Source organism: Orycteropus afer, unplaced genomic scaffold, assembly GCF_000298275.1.
Source record: "Orycteropus afer afer isolate SDZICR_OR568_19922 unplaced genomic scaffold, OryAfe1.0 scaffold00065, whole genome shotgun sequence".
NCBI lineage: Eukaryota > Metazoa > Chordata > Mammalia > Tubulidentata > Orycteropodidae > Orycteropus > Orycteropus afer.
Genome location: NW_006921652.1, coordinates 8,622,434 through 8,642,790, shown reverse-complemented (window position 1 = coordinate 8,642,790; position 20,357 = coordinate 8,622,434). Strand labels below are relative to the sequence as shown.

Here is a 20,357-nt window from a genome sequence, read left to right as displayed (position 1 = left end):
TTTTGTTACTGAGGTGTTGAAGCGTTCTATAAATTCTAGGGATAAGTCCCTTGTCAGATATGTTATTACCAAATATTTTTTCCCAATCTGTAGGCTCTCTTTTGACTCTTTTGGAGAAGTCTTCGGAAGCACATAAAAATTTAATTTTTAGAAGGTCCCAATTATCTGGCTTCTCTTCTGCTGTTGGTGCATTTTGAATTATGCTTGATAGTCTATTTATACCATATATTAGGGCCCTTAAATTTGACCCTAAATTTTCCTTGAGGAACTGTATAGTTCTAGGTTTCACATTTAAGTCTTTGATCCATCTGGAGTTCATTTTTGTGTGTGGTGTGAGGTACAGTGGCAACAAATTTTTGTCTCTAGTGTTATATTTATCTTTCCTCAATCTATCTTTCACATTGTTCCTGAAGTACTCTTTCTAAAACATAATCCCCTGATTAAAATCTTCCAAAGGTACTTATATGTAAAGTCTAAAGACAGTATCTAGGAGCTCTGGTAGAGTAGTGCCTAAGGCATTTGACTACTAACCAGAAGGCTGGTGGTTCAAACCCACCAGCCACTCCTCCGAAGGAAGGTTGGGCAATCTACTTCCATAGTGATATCACCTTGGAAACCCAAGGAGGGGTCGCTATGAGTCGGGTCCAACTCGATGGCACATAACCACAACAACAAAGAGAAGCATCACCAATTAAAATGCTAGTAATGGTTACTGATGCTAGTAATGATTACTGATTGATGGTGCTAATTCAATACTATTGTACATTTCTGTTTATTCTACCAAGTCTAGCAAGATACAGAGGGACTTTCATGATTCTGACCTCTGTCTCCTTCTCTCCAATCCTTCTTAAATTCTATGCTAGAGCCATGTTCTGCTTAGGTTCTCTAATCATCCATTGTTTCTTATCTCTAAGTCATAGTTTACTGTTCCCTCTGTCTGAAATGTTCTTCCTTCACCACTCTTTTTTTGCAAGATAAACATATTTTCAACTTTCAAGACTCAGCCTCAAACATCACCTTCTTCTATGACACCATCAGGTTGAACTGACTCCTCCCTTCTTTGTACATCACTATATCCTACAAGACATTTATTATTTTATCTACAATATTGGGCAGCTCATACTTTACTTTTGGGAACACTATATTGGCCCACAAACACTATGTTATAAGGTCTTTGAAGATGGGCACTGAATCTCAATTTATCTTTGTGTTTCTATGCTTAGTTTGACAGATTATTTAATAAAATACTGTTGAATGAACAAGTCTATCATTCTACCAGTAGAATAAAATACATATATGTAGTTTATACATAATTATTTCATAATCAAGAAACTATTTATAGAGTAGGTACTCAAAAGTTTATAGACCAATGAACTAAGCAATTAGTAATTACAACCATCTACCTTAATAATAATCAAGATTAGTCATTAACTAATAGAAATCTATAAATGGACTTAGACAAAGTTTTTCTATATCACAATAACACTAAGACATCTACACAGAAATAGCTTGCACTTGTGCTAAACAACATGACTCCCTCAGTTATAATAAATTGCTTTTGGTTAAACATTTTAAATGACTTCTAAGAAATGTCATATTTATACATTTAATTTTTATTTTAAAAATTATAAAAAGCTAAGTTATATTTTTGTTTTTAGAATAGATATTTTGAAACAAGGACAAAACTATGAACTTTTCTCCCAATAACACACATACTTACCAACTGTAGCATACAAGCTGCTGCCAAAATGGCAATAACTCGACTAGGTTTTATTAAGACATCATCTCGATACAGTGAACCAAATGCAACTTGCAATGCTGAAAGCAAAAGTATTTATGTAGAATGAAACAACAATTATAAAAATATGGTATTTAAAAAATAACAATTGACTATCTTCACACAGAAATACAACATGTATCTAAATCAGGTATGTACACAAAAGGAAAAGAGAAGTACCACCAGTTAAAATGCTAGTAATGGTTACTGATTGACAGTGCTAATTTAATAACATTGTACATTTCTGTTTATTCTATGAAGTCTAGTTGGATTCTTTTAGTATCTAATCTGAATGTCAGTGGTCAGAATTAAGATACCCTTGGAAGAAGTTTTATCATAATATCCTTGAGTAGATTAATTTTAAGCAGAAAGATCCAATGATGATCTTAGCCCTGATGTTTCACCACTACAGAGTGTGGCATAGCTCCTGGTCTTGTCCATGCCACACACCCCCAGTGGTGACTCACTGAATGCACAGCTTACATGTTATGTACGGGGAGTTGCTTCCAACTCATAGATAACTTCTATGACAGAGTAAAACTGCCCCCATGGGGTTTCCCAGGTTGTACTCTCCACAGAAGCAGACTACCAGGTCTTTTTCTTAAGAGACAGATGGTGGTTTCGAACTGCCAAGCTTTCAAGTAGCAGCCCAGCTCCTTAACTCTTTAACAGATAAGGCTTACCAATGATCACGTAAGCAAATGAGAGATTTACCATTCAAACTCCAGTGCATCAAACCCAAACTCTTGGTCGCGTCTCTCTGACCTGATCCTTAATATCTCCTTAGCTTTAGTACTCACTTCCATCTCCATTTTATGTCACTGCTGTAGTGGTAAATTTCATATGCTTGTCCCCAACACACCCACCAAGTACATTTCACCTCTGTGTCTTTAGACTAGCTGAACTCTCCACCTAGAATGACCTCAGACATTTATGCCCAGCTCTCATAGTTGTCTAAGCTTGTCCATCCTTCACTCTGCTGCCACTCTCATGTGTAGCCCACATGGTTGCTTTGTGAATATTCTTAAATTTTCTTTTTGACTATGTGGTTGGTACTAGGTTACCAATAAGGGGAAGAGAAAACCCACTGCCATGTAGTCAATTCCAACTTACAGAGACCCTACAGGACAGAGTAGAACTGCCCCAAGAGGGTTTTCAAGGCTGTAAATCTTTATGGAAGCAGAATGCCCTTTCTCCTGTGGAGCAGCTGGTGGGTTCAAACCACTGACCTTTTGATTAGCAGCCATATGCTTTAACCACTGCGTCACCAGAGCTCCTTGACGGGAATAGAAGGAGCACTCGAACAGGAGGTAAAAGAGCTGTATAGTGTATTCTAGGCTAACTAAACTGCTCTGAGACCCAAAATAAGTCCCTTAAATCCTCTGGACCTCCACTTCCTTACTAAGTACCTTTATAACTCTTAAAACATTGTGTTTACATGAGTCATATACTTATTGCTCCCAGAAAATAATTCATGTATAGGGAACAGTAAATGAATGTTATTTGCCAGATTTTATATGTAATTCTTTTATTTTTTTATTTTTTTAAAAAGGTCTTCTTTCATTCTATGTCCTCCATATCCCAGGCAGCTATATTTACAAAGATAAGTAAATAAAGTAAGGCCCACATGACTAGATTAGGGATAGGTAGAACAGAACTATGGAGTAAATCAGTATAAAGTTATCTCCTTGGGATGTTTAAATGGATCTTTTCTTAGCTTACAAGGTTAGAAGAAACTATTTTTTTATTTTCTACAAAACGAATAAAAAGGTTATGTTTTTATGATTTGTGTATAATTATAATTTGGTGATTACCTTCTATATCAATATTCTGGTCAGGAATTTCCAGTTCAATAATATTCATGCTGGATTCTTTCCAAGAGCCACTGAACATACTAGAAAAGTAGCCAGACTTTAAAAAAAAAAAAAAAAAAAAAGGTCAATGATTATGCTGTACTTTGTGTCTGCCAAATTATTTTCCCATTTCTAATTTTGAGCAACTATCCTATCATAACTTATCCACTACATTAAGAGAAAAAGAATTGCCAAATATGTCTATAGAGGAAAAGAAATTAAGATAAGGACATTATTAATTATATCAAAGTATACCAAATACTTTCAATTTAGTACTAATTTAACAAAACAACCAAATCCACCTCCATCAAGTTGATTCCGACTCATGGAGACCCTACAGGACAGAGCAGAACTGCTCCATACAGTGTCCAAGGCTGTGATCTTCATGGAAGCAGAGTGCCTCATCTTTCTCCTATGGAGTGGCAGGTATGTTCAAATTATAGAACTTTTGGTTAGCAGCTGAGCACTTAACCACTGTGCCACCAGGGGTTCTTAATTTAACAAAGACTAAACCAAATGCTCGACGGCAAATAACAACAACAACAAACCAAATTCTATTACTAAGTGAACTGAATTTCTACATTACTATTTGAACCTCATTAGCTTTTTACTTAGTTAAAACACAAATGGCAATTAAGTAAGCTTAGTTACTTCTTTTAACAAGGCAATTTCTGAGTATATTACACGTATATGTTTTCTTTTCAATGAGATTCTAAACTCAAGCTTAGAATTAAGTCATATATTTATATATCTTTCATAAATATATAACACACAAAGTAGATAAATAATAATACAAGGGGAGAGGAGACTAAAAAGTTCTCAAGCTGTTAAATCTTTACTGTACCTCAGTATAAAGGGTCCAGACTAATCCTGAATCAGTCCTAATAGGATAAACCCCCCCAAAATTTAGGAAAATCCAAAATTTAGTTTTATCTAAATTATCAGAATGGACTTGAAATCTTACAACAGTACAAAAATGGATGAGGTCTTTAGTTACCTTCCAGAGAGCATTCTTCATAATTAGAATTACCTTAAGAATGTGTCAAATAACGTTTACATGAGGTAGATACACTGCTTGGAGAGAACAATCATGGGAGAATAGAAGGGCTGTGTATGCACAGGGAGACAGCTCAGGGGGCAGGAGTGCATGGAAGGGAAGGACACAGGGAAGAGGTAACTATGGGGAGGAAGTAGGAAGGGACCTGTTGCATTGTGGGAAACTGCAGTCAATGCCATTAGACAAAGTGTATGCGAGCTGCTGTTTGGAAAGTGAATTTGCTCTGTAAACTTCTACCCAAATCACACACACACACACACACACACAAAGAATGTCAAATATTAACTAATTTATTTTAAATTTTATTAAGTATTTAGTATGTAATGGCACGATGAATATAGCAATAAAGAAAATATACTTTGCTTCGGTCCTCAGGTGGTTTCTATTTTAGCATGTGGCTTGCATTTTAATTGATCCAGTTTTTCTTGGGAGGGAAAGTCATAAAAGAGGCCTTCTTATTCTCTAGTTCACAAAAACTGGTGATAGAAAAATAAATAAGACATGGACCATATATCCTCAAGTTGAAATCAATATTCTGTTATATTCTCTGGGCTATATACTTCAAGTCAAAATAGTTCAAAAAATTTAAATAAAAAACATTATGATTACAATGCTAGAGAAACAATTCTTTTAAAAATACTTCAAATGAAAAATTTTATACTATACTGTCTTATAAGTAATTATTCTCAGATGGTGAAGAAGACAGGTAAAATATAAGCTCCAAAGAATAAGAACTGTTCTGTTCACTGCTGTATCCCCAGTGCTTAGAAAAATGCCTACCACATAATAAATCTCATTATTGAATGAATGAATGAAATATTTAAGCCATTAGCGGTAACATTTTCTTCTATTTCGAAAATTTTGAATTTTTAGGATGGAGTAATGTTTTCAGCCCAGAAATTTTAAGTATACCAGCTAAATGACTTAGTCTTTAATTAGATTTCTGAGGAGAGAGGGATGAGTAAGTGTCAGGAATGTCCACTCATGTTCAACCTTAACTACAAAGGAACATTTCAAATAAATTTATCCAACTGAAATAATCATACATAAAATAAACAAATTCAGCAATCTTAACTTTAATGTTAAACATTTTTTTTTCTAACTTTTCCCCTTTTATCAACAGAAGGAACCAAAATAAGCAACTAATTAAGGAAATGTCAAGAATTAACGTTAGTCTGGGATGAAAATGAAAATTTAAAATGTTTTCCAGACCACAGTGTTCATCATTTTCTGATAAGACAGACTTTTTTTTTTTAAATCAGATTAGAATACCAAACAATTACTGTCCATGCAAAATATTAGTGTCAAATTCAGTGAGAAAAAACATGATTTAAAAGAGTTTGAGAGTTTTTTCTGAAGTGGTCAATTCTGTATGCACACAGAAAACATAAAATACTTACTTGACATAAATATATTTTGTGTAAGCTCCACTCTTCTCCTAGGGCACAAATCTTAATGTCACTATTTTCACCATTCAAAAACAATGTCTGATAAATATATTTGGACGTACTCTTTAATTTTTTCCTGTTAAAAGAAATACAAGTTACACATATGTAAAACAGTGTTTTATTGATTTTGCACTAACTCAAAATACCCCTTTTGTTCAAGTTCTATTACAGTTAACATGTCCATTCTGTAAAAGGATGGGGGATATTATATATTTGTCTTGGCTCATATATGGAAGAGTACAGGAAGGACTATTAAGAGTGACTACCTCTGGGTTCTCTATTCATGGGAGGGGTGTCAGTGGATAAATAGGGTAGCATGTACCTTTCACCATACACCTTTTTGCCTTCTTTGATTTTTGAACTAAGTAAATTACTTATTCAAAAATGAAGAAATTAAGTCAGCATGGTGGAGCAGCACTACAGGGGATCTCACTGTAATGTCGATAACATTGGTAAGCAACTAAAATGTGGGGAACAACAGTGAAGTTCATTCAGACAAATAATTTTTTTTTCCTAATTTTTATTGTGATTAGGGTGAAAGTTTACAGAACAAATTCACTTTCCATACAGCAGCTCACATGCACTTTGTCTCATGGCATTGACTACAATTTCCCACAATGCAACAGGCCCCCTCCCACTTCCTCCCAACAGTTACCTCTTCCCTGTGTCCATCCCTCCATGCACTCCTGCCACCTGAGCTGTCTCCCTGTGGATACAAAGCCCTTCTACTCTCCCATGATTGAGCTCTCCAAGGAGTGTATCTACCTAATGTAAATATTCAGCACATATGCCTGTCTTTTGTTTGTCTGGAAGCCCCAGGAGTGGTTTCAATTCTAGACCTGAAGGGCACCTAGGGGCCATAGTCTCAGTGGTGCCACCAGGCTCTATCAGACAAGCAAACCTGATCCCCCTTTTTTTATATTCATGATTTTGAGTTTTGTTCCACAATGTTCTCCCACTCTATCCAGGATCTCCTACACTGATTCCCCTGTGAGTGGCTGACAATAATAGCTGGGCACCATCTGGTCCCGGTCTCGCAGTCATATAGTCTGAGGATTTCATGGTGTACCAGTACTTGGACTAACTGTTTCCATGCATCTTTGGTCTTCTTCATTCTTCTTTGCTCTGGATGAGAGACCTATCGTTGCATCTAGATGACCTCTTGCAAGCTTTTAAAATCCCAGTCGCTACTTGCCAAAGTAGGATGAGGAACAATGTTTTTGTGTAATATGTTATGCCAATTGAGCTTGATGTCCCATGCAACTATTGTCTCAAGCCCACAGGTCCAACTACTCATTTCCTCTGGGTAGCTGGTTGTGGCCAAGAAGTGACCAAAACATTGTCCCCTGTCAGCTCTACTATATACCTGGGAATTCTTAGAGAACATTCAAATACACTTGTAGAAACACTGTCTGCCAACCCTATACATGGTCATGGGCACACTCCCCCCTGAACAGACATACCTAATAGTTCAGCCTGTCCACCCATCTATTCACCTATAGATCAATGTTTGCCTTCATTGACAACACAGTACTGTGTGTGCTAAGGGTTCATCTTTGTTTTCTGTACCTCCCATGTACCTCTCTCTGTCTTCCTCTTCCTCAATGCTACTGTGTTGGTAACTCACATTTGGTACATTGCCCTTCTCTTCATCCAAATTAATACTTATCTCTACCCATCTAGCAGTCTTCCCTTCCCTCCCCTCCCAACCCTGGTAACCAACAAAAATTTCCTTCCATAGATAAACCTTTCCTTGCCTTTTACAATAACAGACTAATACAATATTTATCCTTCTATGATTGACTTACTTCACTCAGCATAATGTCCCCTGAGTTCGTCCATGTTATGCACTGTTTTGCAGATTCTACATTCTTCTTTAGGGTTGCATATGGTAGCAAATTATTCTTAAACTAGTTAAAACATTATTTTTCATTGGAAAAATGGTATGTAGTATATGAGCAAAAGTTTCAAATTCATGCTTAAGGGGGAAGCTGAGTGGTAGGACTTTGGGCATTCCACTCCACCTTAATCAGAACAGCACCAGGTAATGGATTTCTGCATAAGTGTTAAAGAAAGGGATGATTATATTTTTAAAATATTTTAAAATCATTGTTCAAGATAATCCATCAAATGTGGAAAAACCAAAATCTTTTGAATTCCTGGCTAGTTCTATTAGCTTTCCTACTTTTTTTTTGGTTCTATTAGCTTTTCTACTAGTTAAATATTTTAAATGTCTTTTAAAAAGTGAAACTACCGTTTCAGATGATTTCTTGAACCAGTGTATTTTAACACTTCTTGCCAAGAGACAATAAAAATAGCACATGCTTTGGTAGGAGACACACTTGGGTTTGAGTCCCAGTTCTACCACAGCTCAGTTACCCCATGTGTAAAAAGAAGATATTAATTACTATTAATTAATAACCTACTTCACAGGGTTATTGTGAGAAATGAAACAACATAGCTTCTAGTTTATAGTGGAAGGAGTATATGTTTGCTTCTCCTCTCTGTCCAAATTACATTAAAAGATCAAACGTACAGAAAGGAATAAACCCACAACAGGAAAAATGGTGGGTCTATCACCTGTTAAGAGAAATTCTATTGCTCTGGAAGTTAGAAAACAAATTGGAATGAAAAATAGCAGAGAAAGCCATAGCCCAGAATATAATATGAAGGGCTATGATAAAAGTTAGAACCTATCTGTCCTTCAAACCCTAAGGATTGGAAGGGGAAGAGGAAAAACTCAGGGACACAAAAGACAGAAGTGAAAATTGGGGCAGAATATGAGGAAACTTGTCCCCCTAAAGGCCACCTTCACTATCTACGAATACAAAGCACTGATAGCCAGACTGCAGATCAATCAGGCAAAAAGATCCCAAGGTTCTTTTAGAAAGAAATAGAACAAACTTATCAGAAAGATACAAGGCTTTAGAATGGGTATTGGCAACCTAGATAAAACAAACAAACAAATTCACTGCCATTGAGTTGGATCTGACTCATAGCAACCTCCTCCTTGGGTTTTGGAGGCAGTATCACTACAGAAGTAGATTGCCCAATCTTCCTTCCGAGGAGTGGCTGGTGGGTTTGGAGTGGCTGGTGCTTCTGGTTAGCAGTCAAGTGTCTTAGGCACTACGCACCAGAGGGTACACCCTAGATAAGGCAATCCTCATTCTGGCATTTGAGGAATCTATAGTCTTTAGTGCCCAACCTACTGAACCTAAATCACGGTTCTCAAACTGTGTGCCAAGGTGCCAGAGAGTACCACAACAAACTCAGAAGTGTCATAAAAAACATTACTAAGACACTAAGAGCACTGTAAACCAAAATAGATTGGGAACCTCTGCTCTAAAGCAAAGCATAACTTCACACATATTCATGGAGCTAGTAGTCAATCTTACTACTCAAAGAAAAGGCTTATTGGAAGTATATCTACTTATTCAAGTAAAAAAATATATACACACAAACCAACTACCCATTCTTAAATATAAGGAGACAATCAAGGATCACCCAACATGAGAAAAATTAGTAACACTAGAGGCCATACAAGAGAGAAAAACTAGCCACAGAGGAAACATATAATTCAGGAAAAAGAGAACTTAAAAACAAACAAACAAAAAATGCTCTGATTACTACACTCAGATTATCTGATATTATTACATTTATAAAATAAGAACAGGCTGCTATGATAATGGACTATTCTGAACAAGAATGAAAGAGCTCCTTAGAGACTAAAACTATGATTGCTGAAATTAAAAAGTCAAAAGGGGATGAAAAAGAATGTTAAGGGAATTTCCTAGAATATAGAGCAAAAAATGAAAAAAGAAAAGAAACATGTGCAATCCAAGAAATCCAAAATTCAATTAAGTTGAGGTTCTAGAAAGCAAGAAAAGCAAGAAAGCAAAGAAAAGGAGATTATGGAAGAAATTAAAACTAAAGTAACCAGCCTCTAGATTGCAGAGTGACACCAAACGGCAAGGCCAGTAAAAGACTCACACACATGGGCATTCTAGTTAAATTACAGATACCAAAGAAAAAAAGTCACCTAAAAGAGAATTAGACCAGCATCAAATTTCTCATCAACACTGTAGACTAGAAGACAGTGAAGCAATAACAAAGAAATGAAGGAAAGGTATTTTAGATTAGATTTCTATACCAACTCCAAGGACTGATAAAGTGACAGATTAAATTTATTTTTAGATTTGCACAATTATTTCTTTTTGTACCCTTTCACAGAAAAACGCTTCCCTAAAATGAGTGAGAAAGAAAAAAGATACAGGCTACTGAAAACAGTGGATCCAATCCCAGGGAATGGTGAAACTAAGCTGTAGAGTAAGAGCATACCTTGACAATAATGATTGGATCTAGATTGGATAAGAAGGGTGGAGGGATCCAAGAGGGAGTTCTAGGCTTAGAGCAGAAGGATTCCATGCAATTGTGTCTGAAAAGGCAGAAAAACCTGAAAACATAACACACACACACACACACACACTCAATACAGATTTATGACAAAATAAGTGGTACTTATTTTATAATCCTATCTTCTGCAATTGGTCATATGGTCATAGCTGATATGTATTACTACCATCTTCCACTATCCATTAGATATTCCCTATGCTTTCAGGAGCTCTGGTAGTGTAGTGCCTAAGGCACTTGACTGCTAACCAGAAGGCTGGCAGTTCAAACCCACCAGCCACTCCTCGGTATGAAGATGAGGCAATCTACTTCAGTAGTGATAATGCCTTGGAAACCCAAAGAGGGGTCACTATGACTTGGGTCTGACTTGACGGCACATAACAACAACAACAACAACAGCAACAACAGCAACATGCTTTCAGAAAGCACTTTAGCTGGTTTTGGTTCTTCAACTGGTATTATGACCTAAACCTCTAATCCAGAAGGATCTAAGCCATATCCTGCTAGGTTGCTGTAGTTTTCCACTGACCTTAATCACAATGCACAGAAGTACTTAGAGAGAGGTTTTATGGGAGCTCCTGTATTTCAGACATAATCTTCCTTATCTCCATGGTGTAGAAGCAGTCCAATTTCCCCCTGGCAATCAGGATCCTTCACAATCAGTACAGTAACTCATTTCATTGACTGCTGAGTCAGAGGCATGAGGAGTCCAAAGTGGCCAGGTGGCAGTCTTAATATTCAGTTCAACAGAATCATTGTTGTGTCTCTTAGTTGAAGCATCCCTCCCTTTGGAATTAAGCCCTTAAGACCAGCAAAGCATAAAGTCATGAGGGCAGGAAGCAAAAATTTTGCGAGTGGGTCACCAGGAGTAATAGTGAGTGGTGCCACTCCCATTTCTCTCTTGATTCCTGGACTCATGAATCCTAGCTATGTAATAAACAGTGCTATATTGGATGCTGATTTATAGAGTCTCCTCATTTCAAGATCTATCCTGATGCACAACACTGTTAATGATAGAATATTATCCATACTCCTATAAGGAAAACTAGTTAATAAGACTATTGTTCAAATTTATGCACCAACCACTAATGCTAAAGATGAAGAAATTAAAGATTTTTACCAACATATGCAATGTGAAATTGATCAAATATGCAATTAAGATGCACTGATAATTACTGATGATTGGAATTCAAAAGCTAGAAACAAAAAGAAGGATCAATATTTGGAAAATATGGCTTGGTGATAGAAATGATGCTGGAGATGACATCATAGATTCTGCAAGACCAGTGATACATTCAACAACATAAAAGGCGACTATACAAGTGGGCCACAGCAGATGGAATACAAAGGAAACAAATCAACTACTTTGTGGAAAGAGATGATGGAGAAGCTCCATACTACCAGTCAGAACAAGGCCAAGGGCTAACTGCCAAAAAGACCAATTGCTTATATGCAAGTTCAAGGTGAAGCTGAAGGAATTTAAAACAAGTCAACAAGAGCCAAAATACAATTTTAAGTATATCCCATCTGAATTTAGAAACCATCAAGAATAGATTTGACATATTGAATACTAATGACCAAAGACCCAATGACTTGCAGGGTAACAGCAAGGACATCATATACAAAGAAAGCAAAAGGTCATTAAAAAGAGAGGAAAGAAAGAAAAGACCAAAATGGGCTTCAGAAGAGTCTCAGAAACTTGCTCTTGAATGTAGAGTAGCTAAAGCAAATTGAAGAAGTAAAAGCACTGAGCAAAAGAACTCAAAGGGCAGCTCAAGAAGACAAAGTAAAGTATTATAATGAAATGTACAAAGACCTGGGGTTAGAAAACCAAAAGGCAAGAACATCGTCAACATTTCTCAAGCTGAAAGAACTAAAGAAAAAATTCAAGCCTCAAGTTACAATATTGAAGGATTCTAAGGGCAAAACATTGAATGATGCAGGAAATATCAAAAGAGGATGGAAGGAATACAAAGAGTTACTGTACCAAAAAGAATTGGTCAACATTCAGCCATTTCAGGTAGGAGCATATGATCAAGAACTGATGGTTTTGAAGGAAGAAGTCCAAGCTGCACTGAAGGCACTGATGAAAAACAAAGCTCCCGGAACTTATGGAATCCCAGACACAATGCTGAAGTACTCACTCATCTATGCCAAGAAATTTGGAAGAAAGCTATCTGGCTAACTGCCTGGAACAGATCTGTATTTGTGCCCATTCCAGAGAAAAAAGATGAAACAGAATGCAGAAATTATTGAACAATATCATTAATATCACATGCAAGTAATATTTTGCTGAAGATTATGAAAAACAGTTGCAGTAGTACACAGAGAAGGCTCTGCCAGAAATTCAAGCCAGATTCAGAAGAGGATGTGGAACGAGGGTTATCATGGCTGATGTCAGATGGATTCTGGCTGAAAGCAAAGAATACCAGGAGATGTTAACCTGTGTATCACTGACTATGCAAGGACATTCCAATATGTGGATCATGAAAAATTATGGATACCATTGCGAAGAATGGGAATTCGAGAACACTTAGTTGTGCTTGTAAGTAATGTGTACACAGACCAAGAGGCAGTTGTTCAAACAGAACAAGGGGATATTGTGCAATTTAAAATCAGGAAAAGTGTGCATCAGGGTTGTATCCTTTCACCATACTTATTCAATCTGTATGGTGAGCGAATAATCTGAGAAGCTGGACTATATGAAAAACAATACAGCATTAGGATTGGAGGAAGACTTATTCACAACCTGTGATATGCAGATGACACAACCTTGCTTGCTGAAAGTGAAGAGGACTTGAAGCGCGTATGGATAAAGACTACTGCCTCCAGTATAGATTACACCTCAATATAAACAAAACAAAAATCTTCACAAATGGACTGATAAACAACATCATGATAAATGGAGAAAAGGATCCACAATTAACATCCATGGAAGCAGCAGTCAAGAAATCAAACAATGTACTGTATTGGGCAAATCTGCAAAACACCTCTTTAGAGTGTTAAAGAACAAAGATGTTATTTCGAGGACTAAGGCTGACCCAAGCCATGGTATTTTCAATCACCTCATTTGCATGCAAAAGCTGGACAATGAATAAGGAAGACTGAAGAATTGATGACTTTGTATTATGGTGTTGGCAAAGAATATTGAATATACCACAGACTGTCAGAAGAACAAACAAATCTGTCTTGGAAGAAGTACAACCAGAATGCTTCTTAGAAGTAAGGATGGTGAGACTTCATCTAATTTACTTTAGACATAGGGACCAGTTCCTGGAGAAAGATATCATGCTTCGTAAAGTAAAGGGTCAGCGAAAAAGAGAAATGATTTTCAATGAGATAGACTGACATAACAGCTACAACCATGGGCTCAAACACAGCCAGGATTGTGAAGATGGCACAGGACCAGGTAGTACTTTATTCTGTTGTATATGGGGTCATTATGAGTCAGAACTGAATCTACCACACCTAACAACATCATCAGTCTCCTGGAGAACAATGCCTCAACCCTGTAAGCCAGTGCTATAATTTAGTCTTCAAAAGGCCATTCCAATCATTCTATCAAGCCAGCTGCTTCAGGAACATGATGAGATGGTAAGAGCAGTGAATTTCATGAGCATATGGCCTCTGCTGCACTTCATTTGTTGTGAAGGATTTATTAGAAGCAGCGCTGCATGGGATACCATAATGGTGGATAAGGCATTCTGAGCCCACTGATGGTAACTTGGTAGATGTGCTGCATTTAGGGGAGAAAAATCCATGTTCAGAGTAAGTGTCTATTCCAGAAGAAATAAACACTACTCCTTCCACATTTAAACGTTCTATGTAATGAATCTACCACCAAGTAGCTGACAACAAAAGGAAATGGAGATATACTGGGGTTTCAGTGTTGATCTCTGCTGCTAGCAGACTAGGCACTCAGCAGTGGCTGTAGCCAAGCTGGCTACAGTGAGTGGAAGTCCATGTTGTTGGGTCCATAGATAAACTCCATTGCTATCACCATGGTCATTTTGTTTATGAGTTCATTTGGCAATGCCAGGAGTGGAAGTACACTCATTCGTGGGGAAAATGGCTCATTGATATCCACAGAATGGGTTATCAGACCCACTTAATTATTTATATTTTCTGCTGAAGTGATTGACCCTTTGGTGAACATGCAAATTATCCTTATGTTTATTGCCCATTCAGAGATGTCTATTCATATGCCTTTTCCCTAAACTACCTTGTTACCAATTTTCCAATCATGTTCTGGATTGAATCATACCCCTCAAAACATATGTTGAAGTCCTAACCCCTGGTACCTGTGAACACAACCTTGTTTGGAAATAGGGTCTTTGAAGATATTATCAGTTAACATGAGGTCATACTCAAGTAGGGTGGGTCCTAATCCAATCTGAGTGGTACCCTTAAAAATGAAAAGAGTCAGAGGGAAGGTGGTCATGTGACGAGGAATTTAAGCTGCAGCTCAAAGTCAGGGAATTTCCAGGGCTACCAGAAGCTGAGAAAGACAAGAAAGGATCTTTCCCTAGAGCCTTCAGAGAGACATGATTCTACTGACATCCTGAATTCAGACTCCTAGCCTCAGAAACCCAAGGACAGGTTGCTATGAGTCGGGTTTGATTCTTGGGCAGTGAGTTTTGAGTTGAGCCTTCAGAAGAGAACACAGCTTGGGGCTTCTGGGGTGGGTTTATTTAAGGTTGGGCCCTGATAGGCAGGTGTGGAGCTTGAGGTTGAGCAGAGTGCTTAGGAACAACTAAGGGAGATGAACCTGTCAGTGTGTTTGTTGCCCTGTGGTGGCTAGCACATTGCTGTGAGGCTGGAGGCTATGCCACTGGTGTTGTAAAATGCCAGCAGGGTTACCCACGGTAGACAGGTTTCAGTGAAGCTTTCAGACTAAGACAGACTTGGAAGAAGGAAGATGCCATCCACTTCTCAAAGAATTGGCCAGGAAAAACATTATGAATAGCAGTGAAACAGTGTCTGAAATATCAGCGGAAAACTTTATGAATAGCCTTGAAACATTGTCCAATATAGTGCTGGAAGATGAGCCCATCAGGTCGGAAGGCACTTAAAACATGACTGGGGAAGAGACTTCTCAAAGTACAAACAACCTTAATGATATGGATGGAGTGAAGCTTTCAGGACCTTCATTGGCTGATGTGGCATGATTCAAAATGAGAAGAAACAGCTGCAAACATCCATTAATAACCAGAACATGGAATGTACGAAGTATGAATCTAGGAAAACTGGAAGTTGTAAAAAATGAAATGGAATACGTAAAGATCGATATCCTAGGCATTAGTGAGCTGAAATGGGCTGGTTTTGGCCATTATGAATCAGACAACCATATGATCTACTATGCTGGGAATGACAGATTAAAGAGGAATGGTGTGGCATTCATTGTCACAAAGACTGTTTCAAGATCTATCCTGAAGTACAGTGCTGTCAGTGATAGGATAATATCCATACACCTAAGGAAGACCAGTTAATACAACTATTATTCAAATCTATGCACTAACCACCAAAGCCAAAGATGAGGAAACTGAAGATTTCTACCAACTTCAGTTGTTGTTGTTGTCATGTGCTGTCGAGTTGGACCCAACTCATAGCGACCCCTCCTTGGGTTTCTGAGGCAGTATCACTATGGAAGTAGATTGCCCAACTTTCCTTCCGAGGAGTGGCTGGTGGGTTTGAACCGCCAGCCTTCTGGTTGGCAGTCAAATGCCTTAGGCACTATGCTATGCAGTCTGAAACTGACTGAAAACACAATCAAGATGGGCTGATTATCATTGGTGAATGGAATGCAAAAATTGGAAACAAAGGAGAGTCACCAGTAGTTGGAAAATATGGCCTTCATGATAGAAATAATGCTGGAAGTTGCATGATAAAATTTTGCGAGACCAACAACTTACTCATTGCAAATACATTTTTTCAAAAATATAAATGATGGTTATACATGTAGACTTCGACAGACGGGATATATAGGAATCAGATTGACTACACCTGTGGCAAGAGGCGATGGAGAAGTTCAATATCTTCAGCCAAAACAAAGCCAGGAGCGGATTGTGGAACAGACCATCAACTGCTCACATGTAAGTGCAAGTTGAAGTGGAGGACAACTAAAACAAGTCCATGAGAGCCAAAATATGACCCTGATCATATGCCTCCTGAATTTAAAGACCATCTAAAAAACAGATTTGTTCACTGTAGTGATAGCACTAAACACCAATGATTGAAAACCAGAATTGTGGGATGACATCAAGAACATCATCCATGAAGAAAGCAAGAGGTCATTAAAAAGACAAGAAAGGAAGAACAGGCCAAAATGGTTGTCAGAAGAGACTCTAAAACTTGCCCTTGAGCAGAGAGTAGCTAAAGCAAATGGAAGAAATGACAAGATAAAAGAGCTGAACAGAAAATTTCAAAGAGCAGCTCTAACAGACAAAGCCAATCACTATGATGAAATGTGAAAAGACCTGCAGTTAGAAAACCAAAAAGGAAGAGCACACTCAAAGCTGGCAGTGTTTCGTTCTGCTGTGCACAGGGTCACTATGAGTTGGAGACAACTCGATAGCATCTACCAACAACAAGCCTTCAAAACTATGAGACGAGAAATTTCTGTCCTTATAAACCACCAATTTCTGGTATTTTGCTACAGCAGCCTTGTTGTTTGTTGTTGTTATGTGTTCTCAAGTTGGACCCGACTCATAGCAACCCCTCCTTGGGTTTCTGAGGTGGTATCACTACAGAAGTAGATTGTCCAACCTTCCGAGGAGTGGCTGGTGGGTTTGAACTGCCAGCCTTCTGGTTAGCAGTCAAGTGCCTTAGGCACTATGCTACCAGAGCTCCCACAGCAGCCTTAGTAAACTAATATACATCCTTTCCAAGTCCTTAAGCACCCAGTCAAGCCAATGGCCACAGCCTATAATCTGGTATACTTTCATACTTCTGGCCATTTCTCCTTCCCTGACAAAGTAAAATGAACAACCAGGTTCAGTGCCCAATATTCTGCCCACTTGGAGGATTTTTCTTCACTAAAGTCTTTCAGGGATATTCCAGAAAGGAGCTACAGCTGTTCACTTTTAGGTGGTACCTGCACATCATCCAAAACCATCTATACACCATGCCCAAGTTTTCTCTTTCTCAGTCCACTGACTGCAGGGAACTCCCCCAAGAGGACACAAGTGTGGGCTGGGAGAGAGAAAGTGATACAGTGGGAGTGGAGACCATGGGCATTTTGGCCACTTCCTCATACAATTTACTTGCGCCTTCAGGGACTGCTTGAGCCCAATATCATATTTACTGTTTCCATTTGATGCTGGAGTGCTGTTGTGCATGTCCAACTTTATGGCTTGGGTCAGACAACACCCAGTTTATGACTGGCAGCTCAGCTCAGGTGGTAACTTGGTGGCATTTAGCAAAACAAAAGCTATTTCACAAAAGCAGAGTAGTTATTCATGGATGATGGCAGGACTCTGCTCCAAATCCTAAAGGTCTTTACAGCGATTCACCGATATAAGCCTGTCAAAGGCTCCAAAGAGCATCTGTATCTGTCACCAACTTCTATTACCATTAGCTCTGGTAGATCATATAGATCAAGTGGCAGAGGAGCTCACATCACAGCTTGGACCTGTGCAGAGCCTTCTCTTGTTCCAGGCCCCACTCAATATTAAGAGCTTATTCATCACTTGGTAAATGGGTTGGAGTAGCACACCCAAATGAGGAATATGTTGCTTCCAAAATCCAAAGAGAACCACTAGGTACTATGCATTTTTTTTTTGGTTAAGGAGGGGCCAAATGCAACATCATATCCTTGACCTTAGAAAAGATATCTCGACCCACACCACTGGATCCCTAGAAAGGTCTCTGAAATTTTGCTGGATTTATTTTCAAAATATCTTATCAATTAAGTCTAGAGTAGTTACTACTTCTTGCTCACTAGGACCAATCAGTATAATATCATTAATGTGATGGACCAGTGAGATGTCTTATGGAAGAAGCAGGTGATCATGGTCCTTGCTGACTAAATTATGACAGGTTTGAAGAGTTGATACCCTCCTGACATAGGATGGTGAAGGTATATTGCCTTGTCAGTTGATAGCAAACTGCTTCTGGCGGCCTTTCCTAGCAGATATCTATTTAAACAAAAAAACATGTACTTGATCAATAGCTGTATACCAGGTTCCAGGATATGTGTCATTTTGCTTAAGCAATGAAATCATATCTGGGACAGCAACTGGAACTGGAGTCACTAACTACTTAAGATTATGATAATCCACTGTCATTCTCCAAGATCACCTGTTTTCTGCCCATGCTAATCAGGTGAGTTGAATGTAGATGTGGTGGGAATCTCCAACCTGGCATCCTTCAAGTTCTTGATGGTAACACTAATCTAACCAATCCCTCCAAGAATGTGGTATTGCTTACAGTTTACTATTTTCCTAGGTTGAAGCAGTTCTAGTGGCTTCCATTTGGCCTTTTCTAGCCTAATAACCCTAATTCCACAGGTCAGGGAACAAATACGGGGATTCTGCCAGTTGCTGAGTATGTCCATTCCAATTATGCACCATTCCTCTGTCAGTGTGTTGTACTGTGGTGGCTTGTGTTTGCTGTGAGGCTGGAGGCTATGCCACCAGTATTTCAAATACCAGCAGAGTCACCCACAGTACACAGGTTTCAACAGAGCTTACAGACTAAGACAGTCTCAGAAGAAGAAAGGGGCCATCTACTTCTTAAAGAAATGGACAGTGAAAACCTTATGAAAAGCAGTGAAACACTGTCTGATATATTACTGGAAAACTTTATGACAGCCCTGAAACACTGACTGATACAGTGCCGGAAGAGGAGCCCCTCAGGTAGGAAGGCACTCAAAATACGACTGGGAAGAGCTGCCTCCTCAGAGTAGAGCCAACCTTAATAATGTGGATGGAGTAAAGCTTTCAGGCCCTCCACTTGCTGATGTGGCACAACTCAAAATGGGAAGACATAACTGCAAACATCCATTAATAACTGGAACATGGAATGTACAAAGTATGAATCTAGGAAAATTAAAAGTTGTCAAAAATGAAATGGAATGCATAAAGATTGATATTCTAGGCACTACTGAGCTGAAATGGACTGGTTTTGGCCATTTTGAATCAGATAACCATAGGATCTACTATGCTGGGAATGATAAATTGAAGAGGAATGGCATGGCACTCATTGCCACAAACAACGTTTCAAGATCTATCCTGAAGTGCAATGCTGTCAGTGATAGGGTAACACCCATATGCCTACAAGGAAGACAAGTTAATACTGCTATTTATTATTCAAATATACACACCGATCACCAAAGCCAAAGATGAGGAAATTGAAGATTTATACCAATTTCTGTCTGAAATTGATCAAACATGCAATCAAGATGTGTTGATTATCACTGGTGACTGGAATGCAAAAGTTGGAAACAAAGAAGAATCACAGGTAGATGGGAAATAGGGCCTTGGTGATAGAAATAACACTGGAGATTGGATTACAGAATTTTGCAAGACCAATGATTTATTCATTGCAAATGCCTTTTTCAACAACACAAACATTGGCCACACACGTTAACTTCACCAGATGGCATACACAGGAATCAGATTGACTACATCTGTGGAAAGAGGTGACAGAGAAGCTCAATATCTTCAGCCAAAACAAGGCCAGGAGCTGATCGTGGAACAGACCATCAGTTGCTTATATGCAAATTCAACCTGAAGTTAAAGACAATTAAAACAAGTCCAAGAGAGCCAAAGTATGATCTTGAATATATCCCTCCTGAATTTAGAGATCATCTA

The 20,357-nt window shown here is 38.3% G+C and overlaps 1 protein-coding gene across 1 annotated transcript in view; it reads right to left on the bottom strand.

Moving 5' to 3' along the window:
* Positions 1-20,357, bottom strand: part of GMCL1 (germ cell-less 1, spermatogenesis associated) — an 87,514-nt gene that overhangs the window by 57,138 nt on the left and 10,019 nt on the right. The window contains exons 2-4 of the mRNA XM_007940094.2: positions 6,088-6,211; positions 3,592-3,688; positions 1,721-1,818 (exon numbers count right to left, since the gene is read on the bottom strand). Of these exons, the coding sequence (XP_007938285.1) occupies positions 1,721-1,818; positions 3,592-3,688; positions 6,088-6,211 (319 nt within the window). The remainder of the gene's footprint in view (positions 1-1,720; positions 1,819-3,591; positions 3,689-6,087; positions 6,212-20,357) is intronic.